An 18,257-nucleotide genomic window follows, 5' to 3' on the forward strand; every position below is an offset into this window, starting at 1 on the left:
ACTCTTCTCCCACATATCCAACCAGCTGCCAAGTCTCACCATTTCTACCAACACACCAATTCCTAAATCCAACTCATTCTCTTTAGTCCTGTGATCACCATCTTAATTCAGGCACTCATCACCTCTGACCTAGACTATTCTTGCCTCAGTTCTTTTCTCATTCCAATCCATTCTCCACATGATAATTCTCCTGGGAGGGTCACTTCAAATGTCTGCCTCAGTTTCTTCATCAGTAAAAATGGGGATGAAATAACACCAGCTTTACAGTGTTGCTGTTCAGATAACCTGTGAAGCAGGTTTGAAAACATGAATATCCTATGTAAATGCTACATATTGTCATTTATTCTGCATAGACATATATGTTGTCTCCCTCAATAAAATGCAACCTCCTTGGGAATAGAAATTGTTTCCTTCTTTTTATTTGTTTTCCCAAGTCCCAGCAATCATGCCTGGCATTTAGCAGATGTTCCCTAAATACCTGCTCAGTGCTGATTGATTAGTCATACAGAAGACTATTGAATAGTTCAGGAAAGAAGAAAGGAGGGCCTGAGCAAGAGTGGTAGCAGTGGCAATGGCATAAAGGGAACAGAAGCAACGCTGAGAAAGGAGGCACAGAACCTGGGAACTGATTAGACTGGAGGTAGGAGGTTCCAAAGAAAAAAGGAAAGCAACAAGCAGCTATTAAATGCCTACTATGTGCCAGGGACTGTGCTAAGCCCTTTACAAATATCCCATCAGGGTACCTTCAAGGTAGGTGCTATTATTACTCCCACTTTACAAATGAGGAAACTGAAGTAGACAATAATATCTCATCCTCACAACAACTCTGGGAGGTAGGTGCTATTATTACCCCATTTTAAAGTTGAAGAAACTGAAACAGAGGTCAAATGATCTGCCCAATGTCACACATCTAGTGTCTGAGACTAGACCTGAACTATGATTTTCTGACTCCAGATCTACTGCTCTATCCCCTGTGCCACTAGCTGCTTCTAGGCAGAAAGAGGAAAGAGTAAAAAAATGACTCAAATTTCATGTATTCTCTAATACCAGAGGTAGCTCAATGTTTGGGAATCCTTTGTGAGGAATTAAAGGTGGTTTTTAATTTTTCCTGATGGAGAGGTCAGAAGAATCAAGGAATGAACAGAAAACTGTTAATGAAGTACAAGGGAAACTTGGGATGATAGGAGACTTGCCTGCAGCATCAAGCTAGAAGAGACCCTAGAGGCCATCTGGTTCAATCAACTCATTTTATTGATGAGGAGGTTGTAGCCCTGGGAAGTTATATAACTTACTCAAGGTAACAAAAGCTACTGGAGTCTGAGGCAGGATTTGAGCCAAGGTCTTCTGATTCCAGAGCAAGAAATACACACATGATATGCTCAGTACATGAAAAATTTAGGACTTCAAAAAAGCTCGATGCCCTCCCCATCCCCATGCCCCTTCAGCTTTCACAAATCCACTTCCACCCACCCCAGGGTACATCCAAGTTTCTCTTTGAGCTGCTTCCTTCTGGGACCAGTCTGTTTCCCTCCCCCTTTTTCAGCCAGTAGAAGCTGGAGGAAGGAGACAAGTCTGAAAGAGAATTACAAATGACACCAAAGGAGGCAAACCTGGCCGATCAGTGAGAAAAGGATGAAAAAGGAGGCCCTGTTTCTAAATGCTGGCAGACAGTACACCAGGGAGAATAAGCACTCTCCTATTTTTTAAATGTCTTTTTATTTTTCCCTTTTGACCTTTACAGAAAAATAAAGGTAGAGAGAAACCTTGGGAAATACGCTCAGCTGCAGTTTTAAGTTTGAAAAACCTTCAAAAGGAAGTGAAATGTTTTTGTTTAATGAAGGATGCCAAAGATATTGAGGGGGCACACCCAAAGGTCCCCTGGGCCTGGACCACTCAGCGTTCATGAGAAACATCTCAGACCGTGCCCCTCCTTGCTCCAGCCCCTTGCCAGACTATCCGTTCACATGTTTCAAGGAATCCAGAGGGCAGAAAGTCTCTGGGTTCAGTAAAATATGCTACCACCACTGCTCCTCCCCACCAGGGAAGAAGAATTAATGGTCCCCATGGCTCTCCCTGGCCCAGCTGAATGAGTGTGAGCCAGGCTGAAACAGACACAGAAGGAAAATGAGGAGGACTCCCTGACCCCTTTTTTCTTTTCTTTTCCCTAGAGTCAGGGTCTCAAGGACTGAATACTGATTCCAAAGAGTGGCTGCTTCTCCACTTTCTCCTACACTTGTGTACGCTGAGTGCTCTTGTGATTCAGGTGTGTAAACAGCTGTTTCTCATGTATATAGAAGGTCACAGGGACGGATGCTGTGATTCTCTCAGACCCTCACAACAGCCTTAGAGATTACCCTCTATCTTCTCACCTTGACTCCACTTTGGGGTTTTCCAACTGCTTAGAAAACCTCTACTCTTGCTATGAATTCAAATTCTGTCTAAATTTGAACCTGTCTAAAATTGAACTCATCTTTAGATATGACCAAACCAGTTCTCTGATTTGTATTAGGACTACCACCTTTATTACCATTTCCCAAACTAGAAACCTGGAAGATCACCTCGGACTCTCTCCTCTGTTCCTTTCATTTGTCACCACATCCTGTCATTTCTTCCTTAAGTATGTCTCAACATCACATATTCTTCTCTCTTCCTACTGCTACCACCCATCTAGATACTAACCCTTCATGCCTTATGCTCTCCTTTCCCGCAAGTGAAATCCCTCCTGTATTCAGTTTCCAAACTAATTTTCCTAAAATATATCTTTTATCCCTGGTTAAAAAACCCCCTCTAATAATGGCTCCTTGTCAAACTCCTCTATGTGGTCTGCAAGACTTGATGTAAGAATGTGGTCCTGCCCTTCCCTAGACAACTTTATTTCCTACTATTTTTTTAAATCACAGATCTCCTAAGTTATTCAACATCTCATTCCAGTTGTCTCATTTTACAGATAATTTGTACCTTATACTCCAATCAGGCCACCTCACCAATCTCCTTTAATCCAACCCAACCAGCACTTATTAAGTGCCCACTATGTGTAAAGTCCATTTGTTCCATCTACTGGCCATACAAACCCAAATTAAAACTGGATCAAGCAGTCCAGGAGAAGGTGGAAGTTACATCCCACTTTCCTTCCTGCTTTCGTGTCTTAGATTGTGCTATTAAGAAAACTCTAGTTGTCCACATCCTAACCAGCCTTCCAGGCCCAATTCAAGCAACACCTCCACCATGAAACGTTCACTAGAAACTACAGTTCACATGATGTCCTACCATGATCATATAGCTAAGCACTTAATTATTCTGTTTCATCTGTCAAAACTTGTCCCCAGTCCAACTCTAAACTCCTAGAGGGCAGGACCTGTACCTCCTGATTTGACTCCATCTGGATTTCCTACAGCAATGGACACACAGTTTAACATAAAATAAGAGGCTTCTCTCATCTCTCAGGTCACTGCTGGCCTTCCTTCCCCCTTGGATTTCATGAAGCACTTTGTTCTGTGCTTTATATCTATCTGAATAGGACTGATATAATGCCTACGCACCAGGCACTACACCAAGGACTTCTTCCCAATAGGATCTCATCTGAGCCTCATGCACACCTCATGGTAGATGCTATTATCCTTCAAGTCATTTTCAGTCACATCTGACTCTTCATGACCCCCATTTGGGATTTCCTTGGCAAAGATACTGGAGAGATTTGTCATCTTCTTCTCCAGTTCATTTTATAGATGAGAAAACTGAGGCAAACTGGGTTAAGTGATTTGTCCAGGGTCATCCAGCTAGTGTTTGAGGTGATTTAAACACAGGTCTTCCTGATTCCAGGTCCAGTATTCTAGACACTGCTCCACCCAGATGCCTTTATTACCCCTATTTTATAGATGAGGAAACTGGGGCAAACAAGGGTTAAGTGACTTGCCTGGAGTCACACTGCTAGGAAGTGTCTGAGGCTAGATTTGAACTCAGGAAGGTCTTCCCGCTTCCAGGCCCTAGGCTCTATCTACTGCACCACCTAGCTACCTCTAAATGGTGTCATCCCTTTGCTAAACTGCAAACTCCTTGAGTGTAGTGACCAGGAATATCTCTCCTGGCACCTAGCACAGAGCTCTGCACACAACAGGTGCTTAATACTTACTAAACTTCTGCAATCCAGTTACCAACAACACTGCCTTGAAGACAACCCAACATCTATATTGATCATCAACTCTTTACAGGCAGCCTGGCCACATAGGCTTCCTGCCTGGCCATGGGGAAGCTGGGTGCAAAAGCATGGGCTACCTTGAACTTCATGTACAGTATATCCCAAAGGCTAACAGGTTACTTTCATATGGAATAAGTCCTTTCTAGAATGTGAATTTCATCAATTTAAAAAGTATGTGTTACCTGTGAGTAGGGCCACAAAACCTCACTGGTACCCATTTTACAGCCCATCAAGAGCTGGTTAGGAATAACTAAAGGGCTGAATATATACTTTAGAAAACTTGATTATCAAATTAGATCATTGAAGAGCAGTTGTTTAAGACTTGGCAGGACCTTGGGGATTATCTAGTCAAATTCCTTCATTTTTCAGAAGGAAACTGAGGCCAAAAGAGGTTGCCACTTATATACACCTTCCATTGCTTTCCATCCTTCTCCCATCACTCTCCTTATTCCCTCAGTAAGTGGCAGGTCCATTGATTCCAAATACAGGGCTCATTCTACTACAACCCACCGATCCCATTGCCTCTCCTTGCTCACTTGTCATCTGCTGTCTTTCTCCTTCAGGCAGAATACAAGGGCTTGGGTTTTCTGGTTGATATGTGAGCTCTCTCAGAGTTTACTATTCAGTGTTTAGCCCAATACCCACCCTGCTGATGCCAAGGAAAGGGATTTAGCTACTCCTCTCCCTTCTAGTTACTTGGCTTCCAATTTTAAGGAGACCTCTTTCCCTCTCCCAATAAACTTCGCATTCTCACCACTCTCCCGAAGAGTTTCGGTCAAGTTCTCCACCAGAGCCACCGCCTCCTTGCTGCTCTCTGGCCGATGTTCCCTCAACCAAGCCTGAATCTCCCCAGGCAGCAGAGTCAGCATCTGCTCCTTTGTATGCAGTTCTGGCCTTAACCATCGCTGACAGAGTTCCCTGAGTCTGCTAAGAGATTCCCTGGGCTCAGTGGCCTCCTGATACTCAACTTTACTTTTAATCTGAGGGAAGGATTCAGGGTCGCAGCTGTCCCCTGGCAGGGCTAAGCCAGGCTTCCAGGAGGAGTCCTCATCTTCCAGTACCATTGTTGAGGCATCCTCCTCCTCCTCCTCTTCCTCTTCGGTTGTCTGAGCCAAAGAATCCAAGGCGGCAGTCATTCCTGGGACTTCTCCAGCCATTGTCCAACTCTGGAGGAAGATGTCCCTCTAATGGCTGCTTGACTTGAAGGCTCAAACCTTGACCTCTGGGGAGTCACTTCTAAGAGAGATTTGACAGAGTGACTCTGTTAACAGCAGTACTATAAAATAGTGTCACTTACATAGTCAATCAGTTAGTAAGCACTTGTGGAGCTACTACATGTCTGGCAATATGCTAAGCCCTGGGAACACAAGGAAAAAGTGAAAACGACTTTGCCCTTACATCCTAATAGGCAAGACAACATGTACATATAGATGATGCAAGACATAAAGTTGATAAAAGGTATATATGAGACATAAAGTTGATCCAAGGTAAACCTAGGGGTGAAGGCACTGACAACTAGGGTCCCACATCAGGCCACAAAATAATCTGTATATCACTAAACTAACAGTACCCCCTCACTAATAAAAGAAGAATGATTTTATTTCTGAGTTCAAATTTATTTCCCCATGGAGAGTCAAGTTGAAAACTCCCACCACCACAAGGACCACTTTACAAACTACAGACCATATTTCTTCCCTCAAGGCCAAAGGATGGTTCCTGTGGGAAGGAGCCGGGACTAGACATACTCTGGCAGTTGTAGGGACAGCAAGGCTGAGTCCTTGCTCTAGGGCTCACCGGAGTCTGTGACCTTGGACCAGTTACTGCGGCTCATCTCCCTCAAACTTCTGTGACTGCCTTTCTAGACCTCTTCAGTAGAGAGATGATAATCCTTACAAGCAGGGGAATCAGAACCACAAAAAATGAGAGATCAACGTCCAAGCGCTTTAGCTGTTCTACAAAGCCCACAGAACACTGCATCATCATCCAGGAGCCAAAAGGAATCAGAGCAGAGAAAACCTCAGGCAGGTTCCCCGACCAGAGGAGAACTCCTCAAAGTAAAGCACGGACGAGGGACCAGGTGTGCCTGCCACTGACTGACTTGGGGGAGTCACCTAACCTGTTAACTCAGTTTCACCACCTGTAAAAGAAGGGAAGGCTGGGGATTGGCCCGGCCAACGTCCCAAACTTCGGGGAACCTCCCCGTCCCCCGGGGGGTGCGGGGGCCGCCTGCCTCGCACCAACTCTCATGCCGTTTATTATGGGAATGGTCAGGAGGCTGCGACGCTCCGAGAGCGGGGGCACCACCATTATTAAGCCAGGGTCCGGGGCAGCAGTTACATAAAGCCAGGCTGCAGGGAAGGCTCCGAGCGAGAAGAGGTTTGGAAGCCGGAGCTGCACGGCGTGCAGAGGGCAGTCACGCAGAGCCAAGCAGTCCGGCGAGGACCCCCGCCCCGGGTGGGCTGCGGGGCCCGTTATTCCTCCACACCCCCCTCCCCCGCACCTCCCCCGCAGGGACCCGCTCTTCCCTCCGCTCCCGGCGCCTCCAGACTCACCGTGGCTCCAGGGGCCCGGCGGGCCGGGGGCTGGCTGCGCTTCCCCGCGAAGGGCGCCCGGGACGCGGACACGGAGGCGGCGCGCGCCCCCGGGCTCAGCAGAGCTCCCGGGCCAGCTCGGGCTGGACGCTAGGGCGCCGAGAACAATGGACAGGAAAAGCCCGCCCCTCTCCTCTCCCGATTGGTCTCCCTGAATGCAGCCCTGGGAACTGTCCCCAGCTACTGGCAGTAGCAACTGTCAGGTGGTCTGGGATAGGGAGGGAATTGACTAGCGTAGAGCTAAGGCATTATGGGAGTTGTAGTCCGAGCTCTGAGGACGAAGCTGGCTGTGGGCTTTGAATGACAGATACGAGAATAGGGAGACCCAGGTTTTATGGAATCCAGGATCGAGCAGTTAGTTTCCTGAGGCAAGACATTTCCCCTAGCTATGTTTCAGGCTCCGTATCAGCTTTGTGTAGTGGAAAGAGCCCAGGCTCCAGGTTGCGGACCTGAGTTCAAATCCTAGCTCTTGTACCTCTGTGATTAGGGGCAAGTTAACTGGATTCCCTGGATCTCTGTTTCCTCCTCCATAAAATGAGATGATTGATTTAGATGATCCTTAAAGTCCCTCCCAGACCTAAATGTAATGATCCTAAATTAAGACGCATGGATTGGAGCCATGGGTTATCTCCAAATACCCTTTCAATTCCTCAATATCTATGAATGCTGGATTAAGCAATTCCAGGCAATATTGTTAGACTAAACCACAGTATCAGAGAAATAAGCTAATGAAAGATACCTCAACTCTGTCTATTCAGACTGCCTTGGACATGCACTGGACAGAAAGACCAAATCTTTTCTGTCACTAGCGTCCCCTTACTCTTTATGAAAATAAGGGAGCAGCTGCCTGGAAAACTCAGTAACAGGAGAGGCCTGGTGATTGAGATAGGGCTTCTTTAAGAAGCCGGAATCCAATCCCTGGCTCAGACTACCTCACTGGCAGGGCCAGCTGTCTAGTGTTGTAATTTCAGAGGCCCCCTTTCTTCCCAAGAAAAAGACACCCCACCTGCTAGCTAATTCCTGAAATTCCTTTATGTATGGAGACCCAGAAATAGTTATGGGCTGGTTAAAAAATAAAAGTGCCATCTCATAGCTCTGCCACTTTGGGACAGTCTTTTGGACTTGAAGTAAGGATGAGAGATGGATTCTTCCTGTATTTGATAATTACTAGTTGTGTGGTCACCGTCATGAGTAACATTTATAGAGTTCTTTAAAGTTTGTAAAGTGCTTTAAATACATTACCTAATTTGAGCTTCACAACAGCCCTTCAAAATAGATGCAATTGTCCTCGTTTTACGGATGAGAAAAAGGGGGTTAAGAGAAGTTAAATTATTGTCCTTGGTCACACAGCTGGGGTCTGAGGCAGAATTAGAACTGAGACCTTCCTGATTTCAGCACTAAACCTCCTATGGCACCTAGATGCCATAAGAAAAGTTATGAGTATACAACTCCCCAAGTCTCAGTTTCATCATCTGTGAAATGATGACACTGATGCTTGTGGTGCTTCCCTGAAAAGGCTATTATGACACTGAAATGAAATTAGGTATGTAGAAGACTTTGTAAGCCTTAAAGCACTATATAAGTATTCGTTGTGATTGTTTGTGTTACCCATGTGACCCGGACTAAGTGATTTCACCCCTCTGGGTCTTTTTCTTAATCTATAAATGAATAGTGTTGGAATAAATCAGTCAACAAGCATTTATTAAGCACCTGCTATGTGTCAAGGCACTATACTAGATGTTGGGGACACAAATACATAAATGAAAGTCCCTGCCTTCAAGAAACTTACAGTCTAGTCAGGGATACAATAGGTATATGAATGTGAAGATTGATGATGCAATGGTACTAAGGGAAAGGCTAGAACCCTGGTCACCTCTCCCTCTGCTCATAGAGTAAAGGTGATGCTCCTGGAAAGGACTTCAACAGTCTGTGTAAGAGGATGGATGGTCCTCAAGAAGCCTTGCCTATAAGATTCATTTATCATGGTGTAGACCTGATGTCAATGCTCTCCTCTAAAATTTCCTTCTGCCCCCACATTAAGTCACATCATCAGTTTAGATTCCTGTGATTCCAAATCTTGACTAGAATATGGAGGGTTTTTTTGTTTGTTTGTTTTCTGCTTCTCACATGAAAACTCTCACTTAAGGTTCAGGTGGTATTCAATTCAGGGTGTCCCAAAAGTTTTAATTTTTAAAGCCTAAAATCACACTAAGACTTTTGGGATAGGCTCCAACCTGAAGACAGCAGTTTCCTAACAACCCTGAGAAGTAGGCTGGACAAATGGAATTGTGCCCATTTTACAAATGAGAGAGCTGAGACACAGATAAGTTGAATGACCCAGCATTACACAATGCTCTTTCCACTCGTTCATACTGCAATAACTATATTCTGATTCTATTAGTTTTTTTAACTTTTGATGGGCCTCTAATGAGTGAGGTTAAACAAAAGTCATTTTGGTTGAACGAAGAGTTCAGAGAAGAGGATGTGATGCTATATTCAAATCTCTGAAGAACTGCTAAGTGGAAGAAGAAATAGACATCCTTGTATCTCCTGATTAATTAATTAATTAATTTGATCAAGATTAGGACCAAAAAGTACAAGATACAGCTAGGCAGATTTTGGCTCAGTATAAAGAGAAACTTTCTAATAATTAAGACTGTCCAAGAATGGAGTAGGCTATTTTGTGAAGTAGTGCACTCTCTGTCCTTGGAAATGTTCAAGAAGGCACTTGACATCCTCACATCCATCCTTCAGAGGAATTGCTGTAGGACTTCCTGCACTGAGTGGGAGGTTAGACTAAAAGACCTCTAAGATTCCTTCTTATTCTGAGATCTTTATGTACTCCCAGAGTAGAAAAAGTTACTGTATCATCTAAGTGGATCATTATTTGATCCAGTACAAACTTTAGGGTTTTGCTGGAGTAGATAGGTAGGAATTAGGAAGTTTGCTTCCTGTTTAGGCAGCTACCATGGCTAGAAGAACCTTTCCTTGCTAAAACTCACTTTTTTTCATAAATTCCCTGTTTCTGTCAAGGACATCACCACCCTTTCCATGACTTTGGCTTGTATCTTTGAAGTTATCCTTGACTCTTCAAGCTCCCTCAAATCAGTGTCCAATCAGAATTGCCCAGTCTTGTTCTCTCTTGATTCCACATTCCTTTCTCTCTACACTTTACTGAAACTCAACTCTGATATTCTGCTGTTCAAGAAATTTGACCACTCCTTTTAGTCTCTAAGATAAAATACTGACTCTTCTATTTATCTTAAAACCCTTCATAAACTGTTTTAACTTATCTTTTCAGACTGATTTCTTATATAACTTGTCCTTATGTATTCTCCATACTAATCAAATTGAACTCACTGTTCCCTGTAGAGTCCATTCTATCTCTCACCTCCATGTCTTTGCACAGGCTATTCTTAGGCTACCACATCATCCTTCTCTCTATACCCCTCTCCCCCTCACCCCATGTCAGGCTTATTATGTGATATTTCCAGAATTCTTCATCTGTTACCTTCTGTTAAGTAGTACTACCTGTAGTATACTTTGGAAACAGTATTAATTTTATTTCTGCTTCCATTAATCTTTATCCAAATGCTACCATGCTTCTACCACTGATTTTATAGCAAATTTCATCAGTTGTATGAAATTCCTTGTATCCCAAATACACACCCCCCCAAAAAGTGGACATTTTTTGAATTGCTCTAGGTAGCTCCTAAGGAAGTAGCTCCTTGCCTAGCTTCCTATAGGTCTTGATTTCCAAATATCCCATCCTCTAATCCATCTCCCCTCATCTCTATCCCCAAAAGGAAAGGGAGGAAATGTGACATGGCAGTCAAAAGCTAAAACAATCTTAGTTTTCATTAAGAAAGACATAGTGGATTGGGAGAAGCCAAGATGGTGAAGTAAAGACAGGGACTCACATGAGCTCTCCTAAATTCCCCTCCAAACAAGATTAAAAAATAATTTGTTGAAATGAATTCTGAAGCAGCAGAACCAACAAAAGCATGTATCCAGCCCAAGACAATTTAGAAGGTCAGCAGGAATGTCTGTCTCACTCGGATGAGAGTAGAGTGAAGTCCAATGCAGACCACTCTCTAGTAAGCCAGCACTGGGTCTCAGTGTGACTGAATCTGTGGCAGTGGCTTCCTTCTGGACCTCTTAGCCCACAGAGTGATGGTGGGGGCATGGATTATACAACTGTTCATAAGGAAATTACAGGGGACCCTTTGTCTTTGACTGCAAGCAGGACTCTGTTGAGTTGCCTATACAGGGTTCTGGGTCAGAGTCTCAGGATGAGGCAGATCACCAGCAAAATCAGGAACCCTGCATACATTTCTGGGGCAGAAAAGAGAGCTTGTGGTCACTCAGAGAGGAGCACAGGCTAGGAAAGTAATGACCACACCTTTCCTTAGGTCATACCACTTTGGAAGAACCAGAAATCTACAGAGCATCCCTTCTCCTGCCCCTGAGATAGCTCAGAAAATAGGAACATGAAAAACCTGAATCTTGGGACAGTGCCACCTCTACCAGGGAGGTAAACCCAACTTAATATAAAAGCAAGGAACCTAATAATAGAAAGTTACTACAGAAGCAGGAAAGATCAAAGTAAAAACTCAGAAGAAGACAACAATGTCAAAACAGCTCCATGTAAAGCCTCAAAGAAAAATGCTTGAATTGGTATCAGACTCCCCAACCCCCAGAAAGAACTCCTGGAAGAGTTCAAAAAGGAATTTTAAAAATCAAACAAGAAAAGTAGAAGAAAATTTGAGAAGAGAGTGATGCAAGAAAATCATGAAGAAAGAGAACACAGTTTAGTAAAGGAGAAGGAGATGCATGCGCATGCATGCACACACACACACACACACACACACAACTGAAGAAAATAACTCAAAAAGTGGAATAAGCCAAATGTACAAAAATTCACTGAAAAAAAGAACTTAAAAAGTAGAATTGACCAAATGGAAAAAGAGGTACAAAGGCTCACTGAAGAAAAAAATTCCTTAAAAGTTAGAATTGAGCTAGGCGAAGCTAATTACTCCATAAGACATTAAGAAACAATAAAACAAAGTCAAAAGAATAAAAAAAGAGAATAAAATGTAAAATATCTCATTGGAAAAACACTTGACCTGGAAAATAAATTGAGAAGACATAATCTAAGAAATTATTGAACTACAAATCACTACTTATTAGAGAAATGTAAATTAAAACAACTCTGAGGTACCACCTCACACCTGTCTATCAGATTGACTAATATGACACCAAAGAAAAATGACAAACGTAGAAGGGATGTGGGAAAATTGGGACACTAATGCACTGTTGGTGGAGTTGTGAACTGATCCAATCATTCTCCCAAGTAATCTGGCACTACACCTGAAGGGCCATAAAACTGTGCAAACCCTTTGACCTAACAATACAACTACTAAATCTATATCCCAAAGATATTTTTAAATGTTCTAAAACATTTGTAGCCATTTCTTTGTGGTGGAAAAGAATTGGAAACTGAAGTGCTGCTCATCAATTGAGGAATGGGTAAACAAGTTGTGGTAGATGGTTATGATGGAATTGTGCTAAAAGAATTGACAAGTAGGATACTTTCAGAAAAACCTGGAAACACATGAACTGATGTAAAGTGAATTGAGCAGGACCAGAACATTGCAATGTAGCAATATTATACAATTATCAGCTATGAATAACTTAGCTATTCTCAGCAATTCAATGATCTAAGACTTATGACAAAAAGTATTTATGATGAAAAATGCTATCCACATCCAGAGAAAGAGCTGATCGAGTCTGAATGTAGATTAAAACATACTTTTTTAGATTTCTTTGTTTTTCTTGGTTTTTTTTTGTTTATTTGGTTTGGTTTATACTTTTTTCCCCCACAACATGACTAAGATGGAAAATATTTTGCATGACTTCACATATATAAGCTATATCAAATTGTTTCCTTATCAATGAGGGAGGATAAAAGAGAGAGAGCTCTAGAATTTGGAGCTCGACATTTTAAAAAACATATATTAAAAATTATTTTTACATGTAATTGGGAAAAAGTAAAATATTATTCTGAAAAAAAGAGTAAAGCATGGTTTCCACAATTTAGGAGGTTATAGTCCCTTGGTACCTAGTCCCAACTGCCTTGCAGTTTGCAGAATCCCTAAGCAGCAGGGCACTGGGCTGGAGAGCAGGAATGATAACAGAATGAGAGTGTCTCTGCTTTAGGGAATGGGGAGCAGGAATGTCTGGACAGATACCAGGTACAAACAGCACTATTCTCCAGGGGCATGCAATCTCTATTGTGGCCACAGGGTGGAAGCACCAGGTGGTATTATTACACTTTGTCCTATTGTGGTACTGAGGCTACAGCATCTGCAGGTGAATGCTGTGTGACGCCATAGGATTATACAGACGTAGAGTTGGAAGGGCCTATAGAAATCACCTAATCCACAGGGATCCACAGACAAGGGATCTGTGGATTGATTTCAGGGGTCCATGAACTTGAATGGGAAAAACATTAGACTGTCATGATTACTAATGTTTGGTTTCCTTGGTAATCCTGTTGGTTTGTTTGTTTTTTAAAGTGCATTTAAAACAATAATTCTGAGGAGTCCATTGGTTTCTCCAGACTACCAAAGAGATCCATGACCCCAAAAGACTAAGAACCTCTGGACAGGTACAACCTCCAACTGGCAAATGAGGAGGCCTGGAGAGGTTAGACATTCACAGTTTCAGTCACACAGATACTAAGTAGCAGAGTCAGAATTTTAACTCACATTCTCTGACTCCAAATCTTGGGCTTTTTCCAAGACTCTAACTGCCTGATTATATGTTTCCCCAACTTTAACTCATTCATTTAATAAACAATTATGAAGCACCTAACATGTATCTGGCCCCATACTGGATCCAGGGGGATAAAAAAAAACAAAAAAAATGAAACTATGTCTGTCCTAGAAGAACTTATATTCTATTTGGGGGCGATGATAAGTAAATACAAAATATATACATTTGACACTGAATGTATGAGCCGTGGGAGTTGTGGCTGCTACAGGGATACTATCTATCTATCTATCTATCTGTCATGAATGCATGTATATGTGCGCATGTATACACATATAGGTATCATTACATATATGTAAATAGATGCATATATGCACATGCACATTCCCATATGTATATATCACGTATAATCATATGTGTACATGTGTCTTGAATATTTGTGTATATGGGAGGATGATAACTGGAGGGAGCAGGAAAGATTTTGAAGTACTTTAGCTGAGACTTGGTAGAAGCTAGGAATTTTAAGGAGTGGAAGTGAGGAAGGAGTACATTTCAAGCACAGGAAATGGTTTGTACAAAGGTGTGGAGGTGGGGAATAAAATGTCCTCTACAGGGAAGGGTAAGTAGGTTAGTTTGACTGAAACATAAGGTGCATGGAGGGGAGTAATTAGCACGAATCTTAGGCAGATAGACTGGAACCAGATTCCAAAGGGCTTTAAATGTCAAAAACAGGCATTTGTATTTTATCCTAAAGGAAACAAGGAGCAACGAAGCTTCTTGATCAAGGGATTGACATGGTTGGACCTGTGTGTTAGGAATACAAATTTGGCAGCTGTGTAAAGAATGAACTGGGTAGGAGAGAGACTGGAAGCAGGGAGACCAATTATGAGGCTATTACAATTGTCCAGCCAGGAGATTTTAGATGAGGCACTGTTTTTCTAACCTGCAAAGATAAAAAAAAAATGTATTTGGGATTTGAGGAGGTAAGGGGATAAAGAGAGAAAAAGACTTGGTGGCAGAAATGGAAATCTTTGCTAAATCTTGCTCCAGCCCCAAGTGTGTTTTGTAGTGAATTTCTACCACCTTGGTTCCCTCCTTTATTTATTTATCTATTCATTCATTCATTTTTATTTCTCCATTTATTTATTTATCGGATTTGGTCTCTCTATCCCATTCAGACTAGAAGTATAGTAATTCACTGGCCTGATCCCATCTCTGATTCTCTTGGAAGTTTTGAATCAAGCTTTATTTCTGGCCTGGACTAGTTTTACCGCCCTGTCCCTCATATTGGTGTCAAATTTGTATCACCTTGCCCTACCTATGGCTCAGAATGCTCTGAACTCAAGTAATTCACCAGCCTCAGTCTCTCCATTAGCAAGGCTTACAAGGCTGTGTGCCATCATAACTGACTCATTTAAAAAAATACTAAGTTTTATTCAAGCATTTTGTTTTTATATCACAATCGTTTCTAGATATACCCACCTCTCTCTCCACTCACTTGTAACAAAGAAAAACAGTTAAGCAAAACCAATGGACATGGCAACTGAAATGTTCTGCGGCCATAGTCCTTTCTACTGAAAGGAGAGAGATATCTCTCTGTACTTCACTCTGCATCAGTTCATACAAATCTCATGTTTCTCTGAATTCCTCATGGTCTTGGTTCTCTACTCCTGAAGCTAAGGAGCTCCTTTGTGGGGGAGGTCAAACCCATTTGGAAACAATGATTACCAAATGCTTCCTGGGCCTGAAGGTTTCCCTGGTCGCTCCAGTCACTGGGCTTGCCATTTTTCCCCCAAGTTCCTATATTCCTGAAGAGATCATTGTTACTCACGCAACATTATTTTCTAGCCCTTTTCTCCTCTTCATTGGCTCCTTCCTTTCTGTTTGAACGCATGGTAAGTTCTTTCCTTTCCCTTCCTTCTGTTCTGCTTGGGCTGTCATCCCATTTCTCCCTTTTCATTGCCAACTAGATGTAGTATAAACTATATTTGAAACCTCTTGTTTTTTTCCAGGTTTTCTTTTTTTTAGCATTCCATTGAATCATTACTATCCTGAAGATGTCAAAAAGATAGAAATTATATGGTTCATATAACCTCAGGGAAATTAACATAAATGGAAGCTCCAAAAATGTAATGATATTATAAAATAGCAGGATGTTCTTAAAAGAATGGTCACTTGGTTCACAGAAGATGAGATAGAGGAGGACCCAGGGAGAAAAATGTGTAACCCCTATCTTCTTCATTGCATACCAGTGACCCCATGTATGATTCCGGGTAAATCACTTAACCTCTCTCAGCCTCAATTTCCTCCTCTGCAAAATGAGTATAATAATATTATATTATTGCAGGGACATTAGGACAATTGAGATGATACATAGAAATCTTAGATATAAGCTGAAGGAGTATACATGAAAACCATGGCTGGGCTTTAGAATGGACATTGAGATGGCAGTGTGGGGAGAGTAGCTGTGGAACATGGGGCCATGGGCAGAGAACAGAGTGATTATAGAAGCTTTTAAAAGAACTAATAACCACTGAGCTCCAGGTTTTCCCTGGCAATTCAATAGGAAGTGAATGTTATCTTGGTGAGAGTTGGGGAGAGAATTGCCACCTGTCTTTTTCCTTATTTTGATTTTAGAGAAGCTTATAACTCTCTTCTACAGGCAGCCTCTGGTTGGGGCTGTTCTTTAGGCAAAAGTGGAGGTAAGTCCTCAGATCTTAACAGAATTAAGGTGAGATTTCAAACTTTTAGCTCAGCATCTTGGGAGTTTTCATGTATCTTTTATTTTTTATTTCATTCAGTAAATGTAGTTTCTAATGTGAGTGTGTAGTCTTTTGGATCACACAGAGATGGGAAGATTGAATTTTTTTTTTGGTGCATTCTTTTTTATTTTGAGTTCCAAATTCTCTCCCTCTTTCCAGGCCCTCTCCTACCCATTGAGAAGGTTAGCAATATGATACCCATTATAGATGTGAAGTCACATGAAACATATTTCCATATTAGCCAAGTTGCAAACAAAAAAAAAGCAAGAAAAATAAAGTGAAAAAATATGATTTAATCTGCATTCAGAGTTCACCAGTTCTCTCTCTGCAGGAGAATAATGTTTTTCATCATGAGACCTTGGGATTGTCTTGGATCATTATATTTATTGCTGAGAATAGCTAAGTCATTCATAGTTGATCATTATTGCTGTTTCTGTGTACAGTGTTCTCGATTCTACTCGCTCTGCATCAGTTCATGTAACTCTTCCTGGGGTTTCCTGGACCCATCCTCATAACCACTTTTTAGAGCACAATAGTATTCCAACACAATCATATACCACAACTTTTTCAGCTGTTCCCCAGTTGAAGGGATTCTCCTCAGTTTTCAATTCTTTGCCACCATGAGTGGTTATAAATATTTTTGTATATATTTTTGTATATTTTCCTTTCTCTTTGCTCTCTTTGGGATGCACACTGAGTAACAATATTACTAGGTCAAAAGGTATGCACAATTTTTAGCCCTTTAGGCCTAGTTCCAAATTGCTCTCCAGAATGATTGAATCAGTTCACAGCTCTACAAACAGTGCATTTGCGTCTCCATTTTTTTACATCCCCTCCAACATTTGTCATTTTCCTTTTCTGTCATATTAGCTAATCTGATAGGTATATGGTGGTAGCTCAGACTTTTTAAAATTAACATTTCTCCAATCAATAGTGTTTTAGAGCATTTAAAAAATATGACCATTGATACCTTTGATTTTTTCATCTGAAAATTGCCTATTCTTATCCCTTGACTCTCAGTTGGAGAATGATTGAAAATTACAAATAGAATAAAAGCCCCTTAAAATAATTAACCTGTTTTCTTCTTTTTGAGAATGTTATTGCTAGTTTCCTTTTCCCCATCCACTTACCTCTCAAGCTGGGGTGGAGGGAGGAAAAATAAAATCCTTGTAATAAATATTTATAATCAAGGAGAAACAAATTCCCACACAGACCAGATTGTAAAATGTAGGACTTCTTCTGCATCTTGAGTCTATCCGCCTCTGTCAGGAGGCAGGAAGCATGTTTGTCATCAGTTCTCCTTAATCATTTCTGGTCATTTCATTGATCAAATTTAAGCCTGTCAAAGTTGTTTTTCCTTACAATGTTGTTGTTTTTGTATAAGTAGTTCTTGTGGTTTTGCTCATCTCACGCAGATCTTCCCAGGTTCCTTTTCATCATTTCTTATAGAACACTAGTATTCTATTACATTCATATACCATAATTTATTCAGTCATTCCCTAATTGATGGATACCCCCTTAGTTTCCAGTTCTTTCCTGCAACATATAGAGTTATTATAAATATTTTGCATCTATGAATCTTTCCCCTCCTTCTTTGATCTCTTGGAGGTATAGTTCTAGCAGTAGTGGTACTAGATTAAAAATTAGTCACTTTTCCAGTATAGTTCCAAATTGCTTTCTAGAAAAGCTGGACCAATTCACAGATCCACCAACAATGCATTAGTGTAGCTATCCTCATACATTTCTTCGTACAACTGTCATTTTCCTTTCTTAAAAAAAAATCATTTTTGCCTATCTAAAGGGTATAAAGTTAGATCTTAGAGTTCTTTTGATGTGCATTTCTCTGATTATTAGTGATTTGGCTCACTTTTTCTTTTTTTTTCTTTAATTTTTAAAAAATTTATCTATTTATTTTTTGATTTCAACAGATAGTTC

General features: G+C 41.4%; 1 protein-coding gene across 2 annotated transcripts in view; it reads right to left on the reverse strand.

The window, feature by feature from the left end:
• Positions 1-6,898, reverse strand: part of ZSCAN2 (zinc finger and SCAN domain containing 2) — a 28,820-nt gene extending 21,922 nt beyond the window's left edge. Inside the window, exons 1-2 of one of the 2 annotated variants that reach the window (XM_072619944.1) lie at positions 6,748-6,898; positions 4,950-5,431 (exon numbers count right to left, since the gene is read on the reverse strand). In XM_072619944.1, the coding sequence (XP_072476045.1) occupies positions 4,950-5,352 (403 nt within the window). In that variant the 5' untranslated portion in view covers positions 5,353-5,431; positions 6,748-6,898. The remainder of the gene's footprint in view (positions 1-4,949; positions 5,432-6,747) is intronic. The other variant, XM_072619955.1, reaches the window with a different exon arrangement.
• Between the last annotated feature and the right edge of the window lie 11,359 nt (positions 6,899-18,257).

The sequence above is a fragment of the Notamacropus eugenii genome, chromosome 1 (assembly GCF_028372415.1).
Source record: "Notamacropus eugenii isolate mMacEug1 chromosome 1, mMacEug1.pri_v2, whole genome shotgun sequence".
NCBI classification, from domain to species: domain Eukaryota; kingdom Metazoa; phylum Chordata; class Mammalia; order Diprotodontia; family Macropodidae; genus Notamacropus; species Notamacropus eugenii.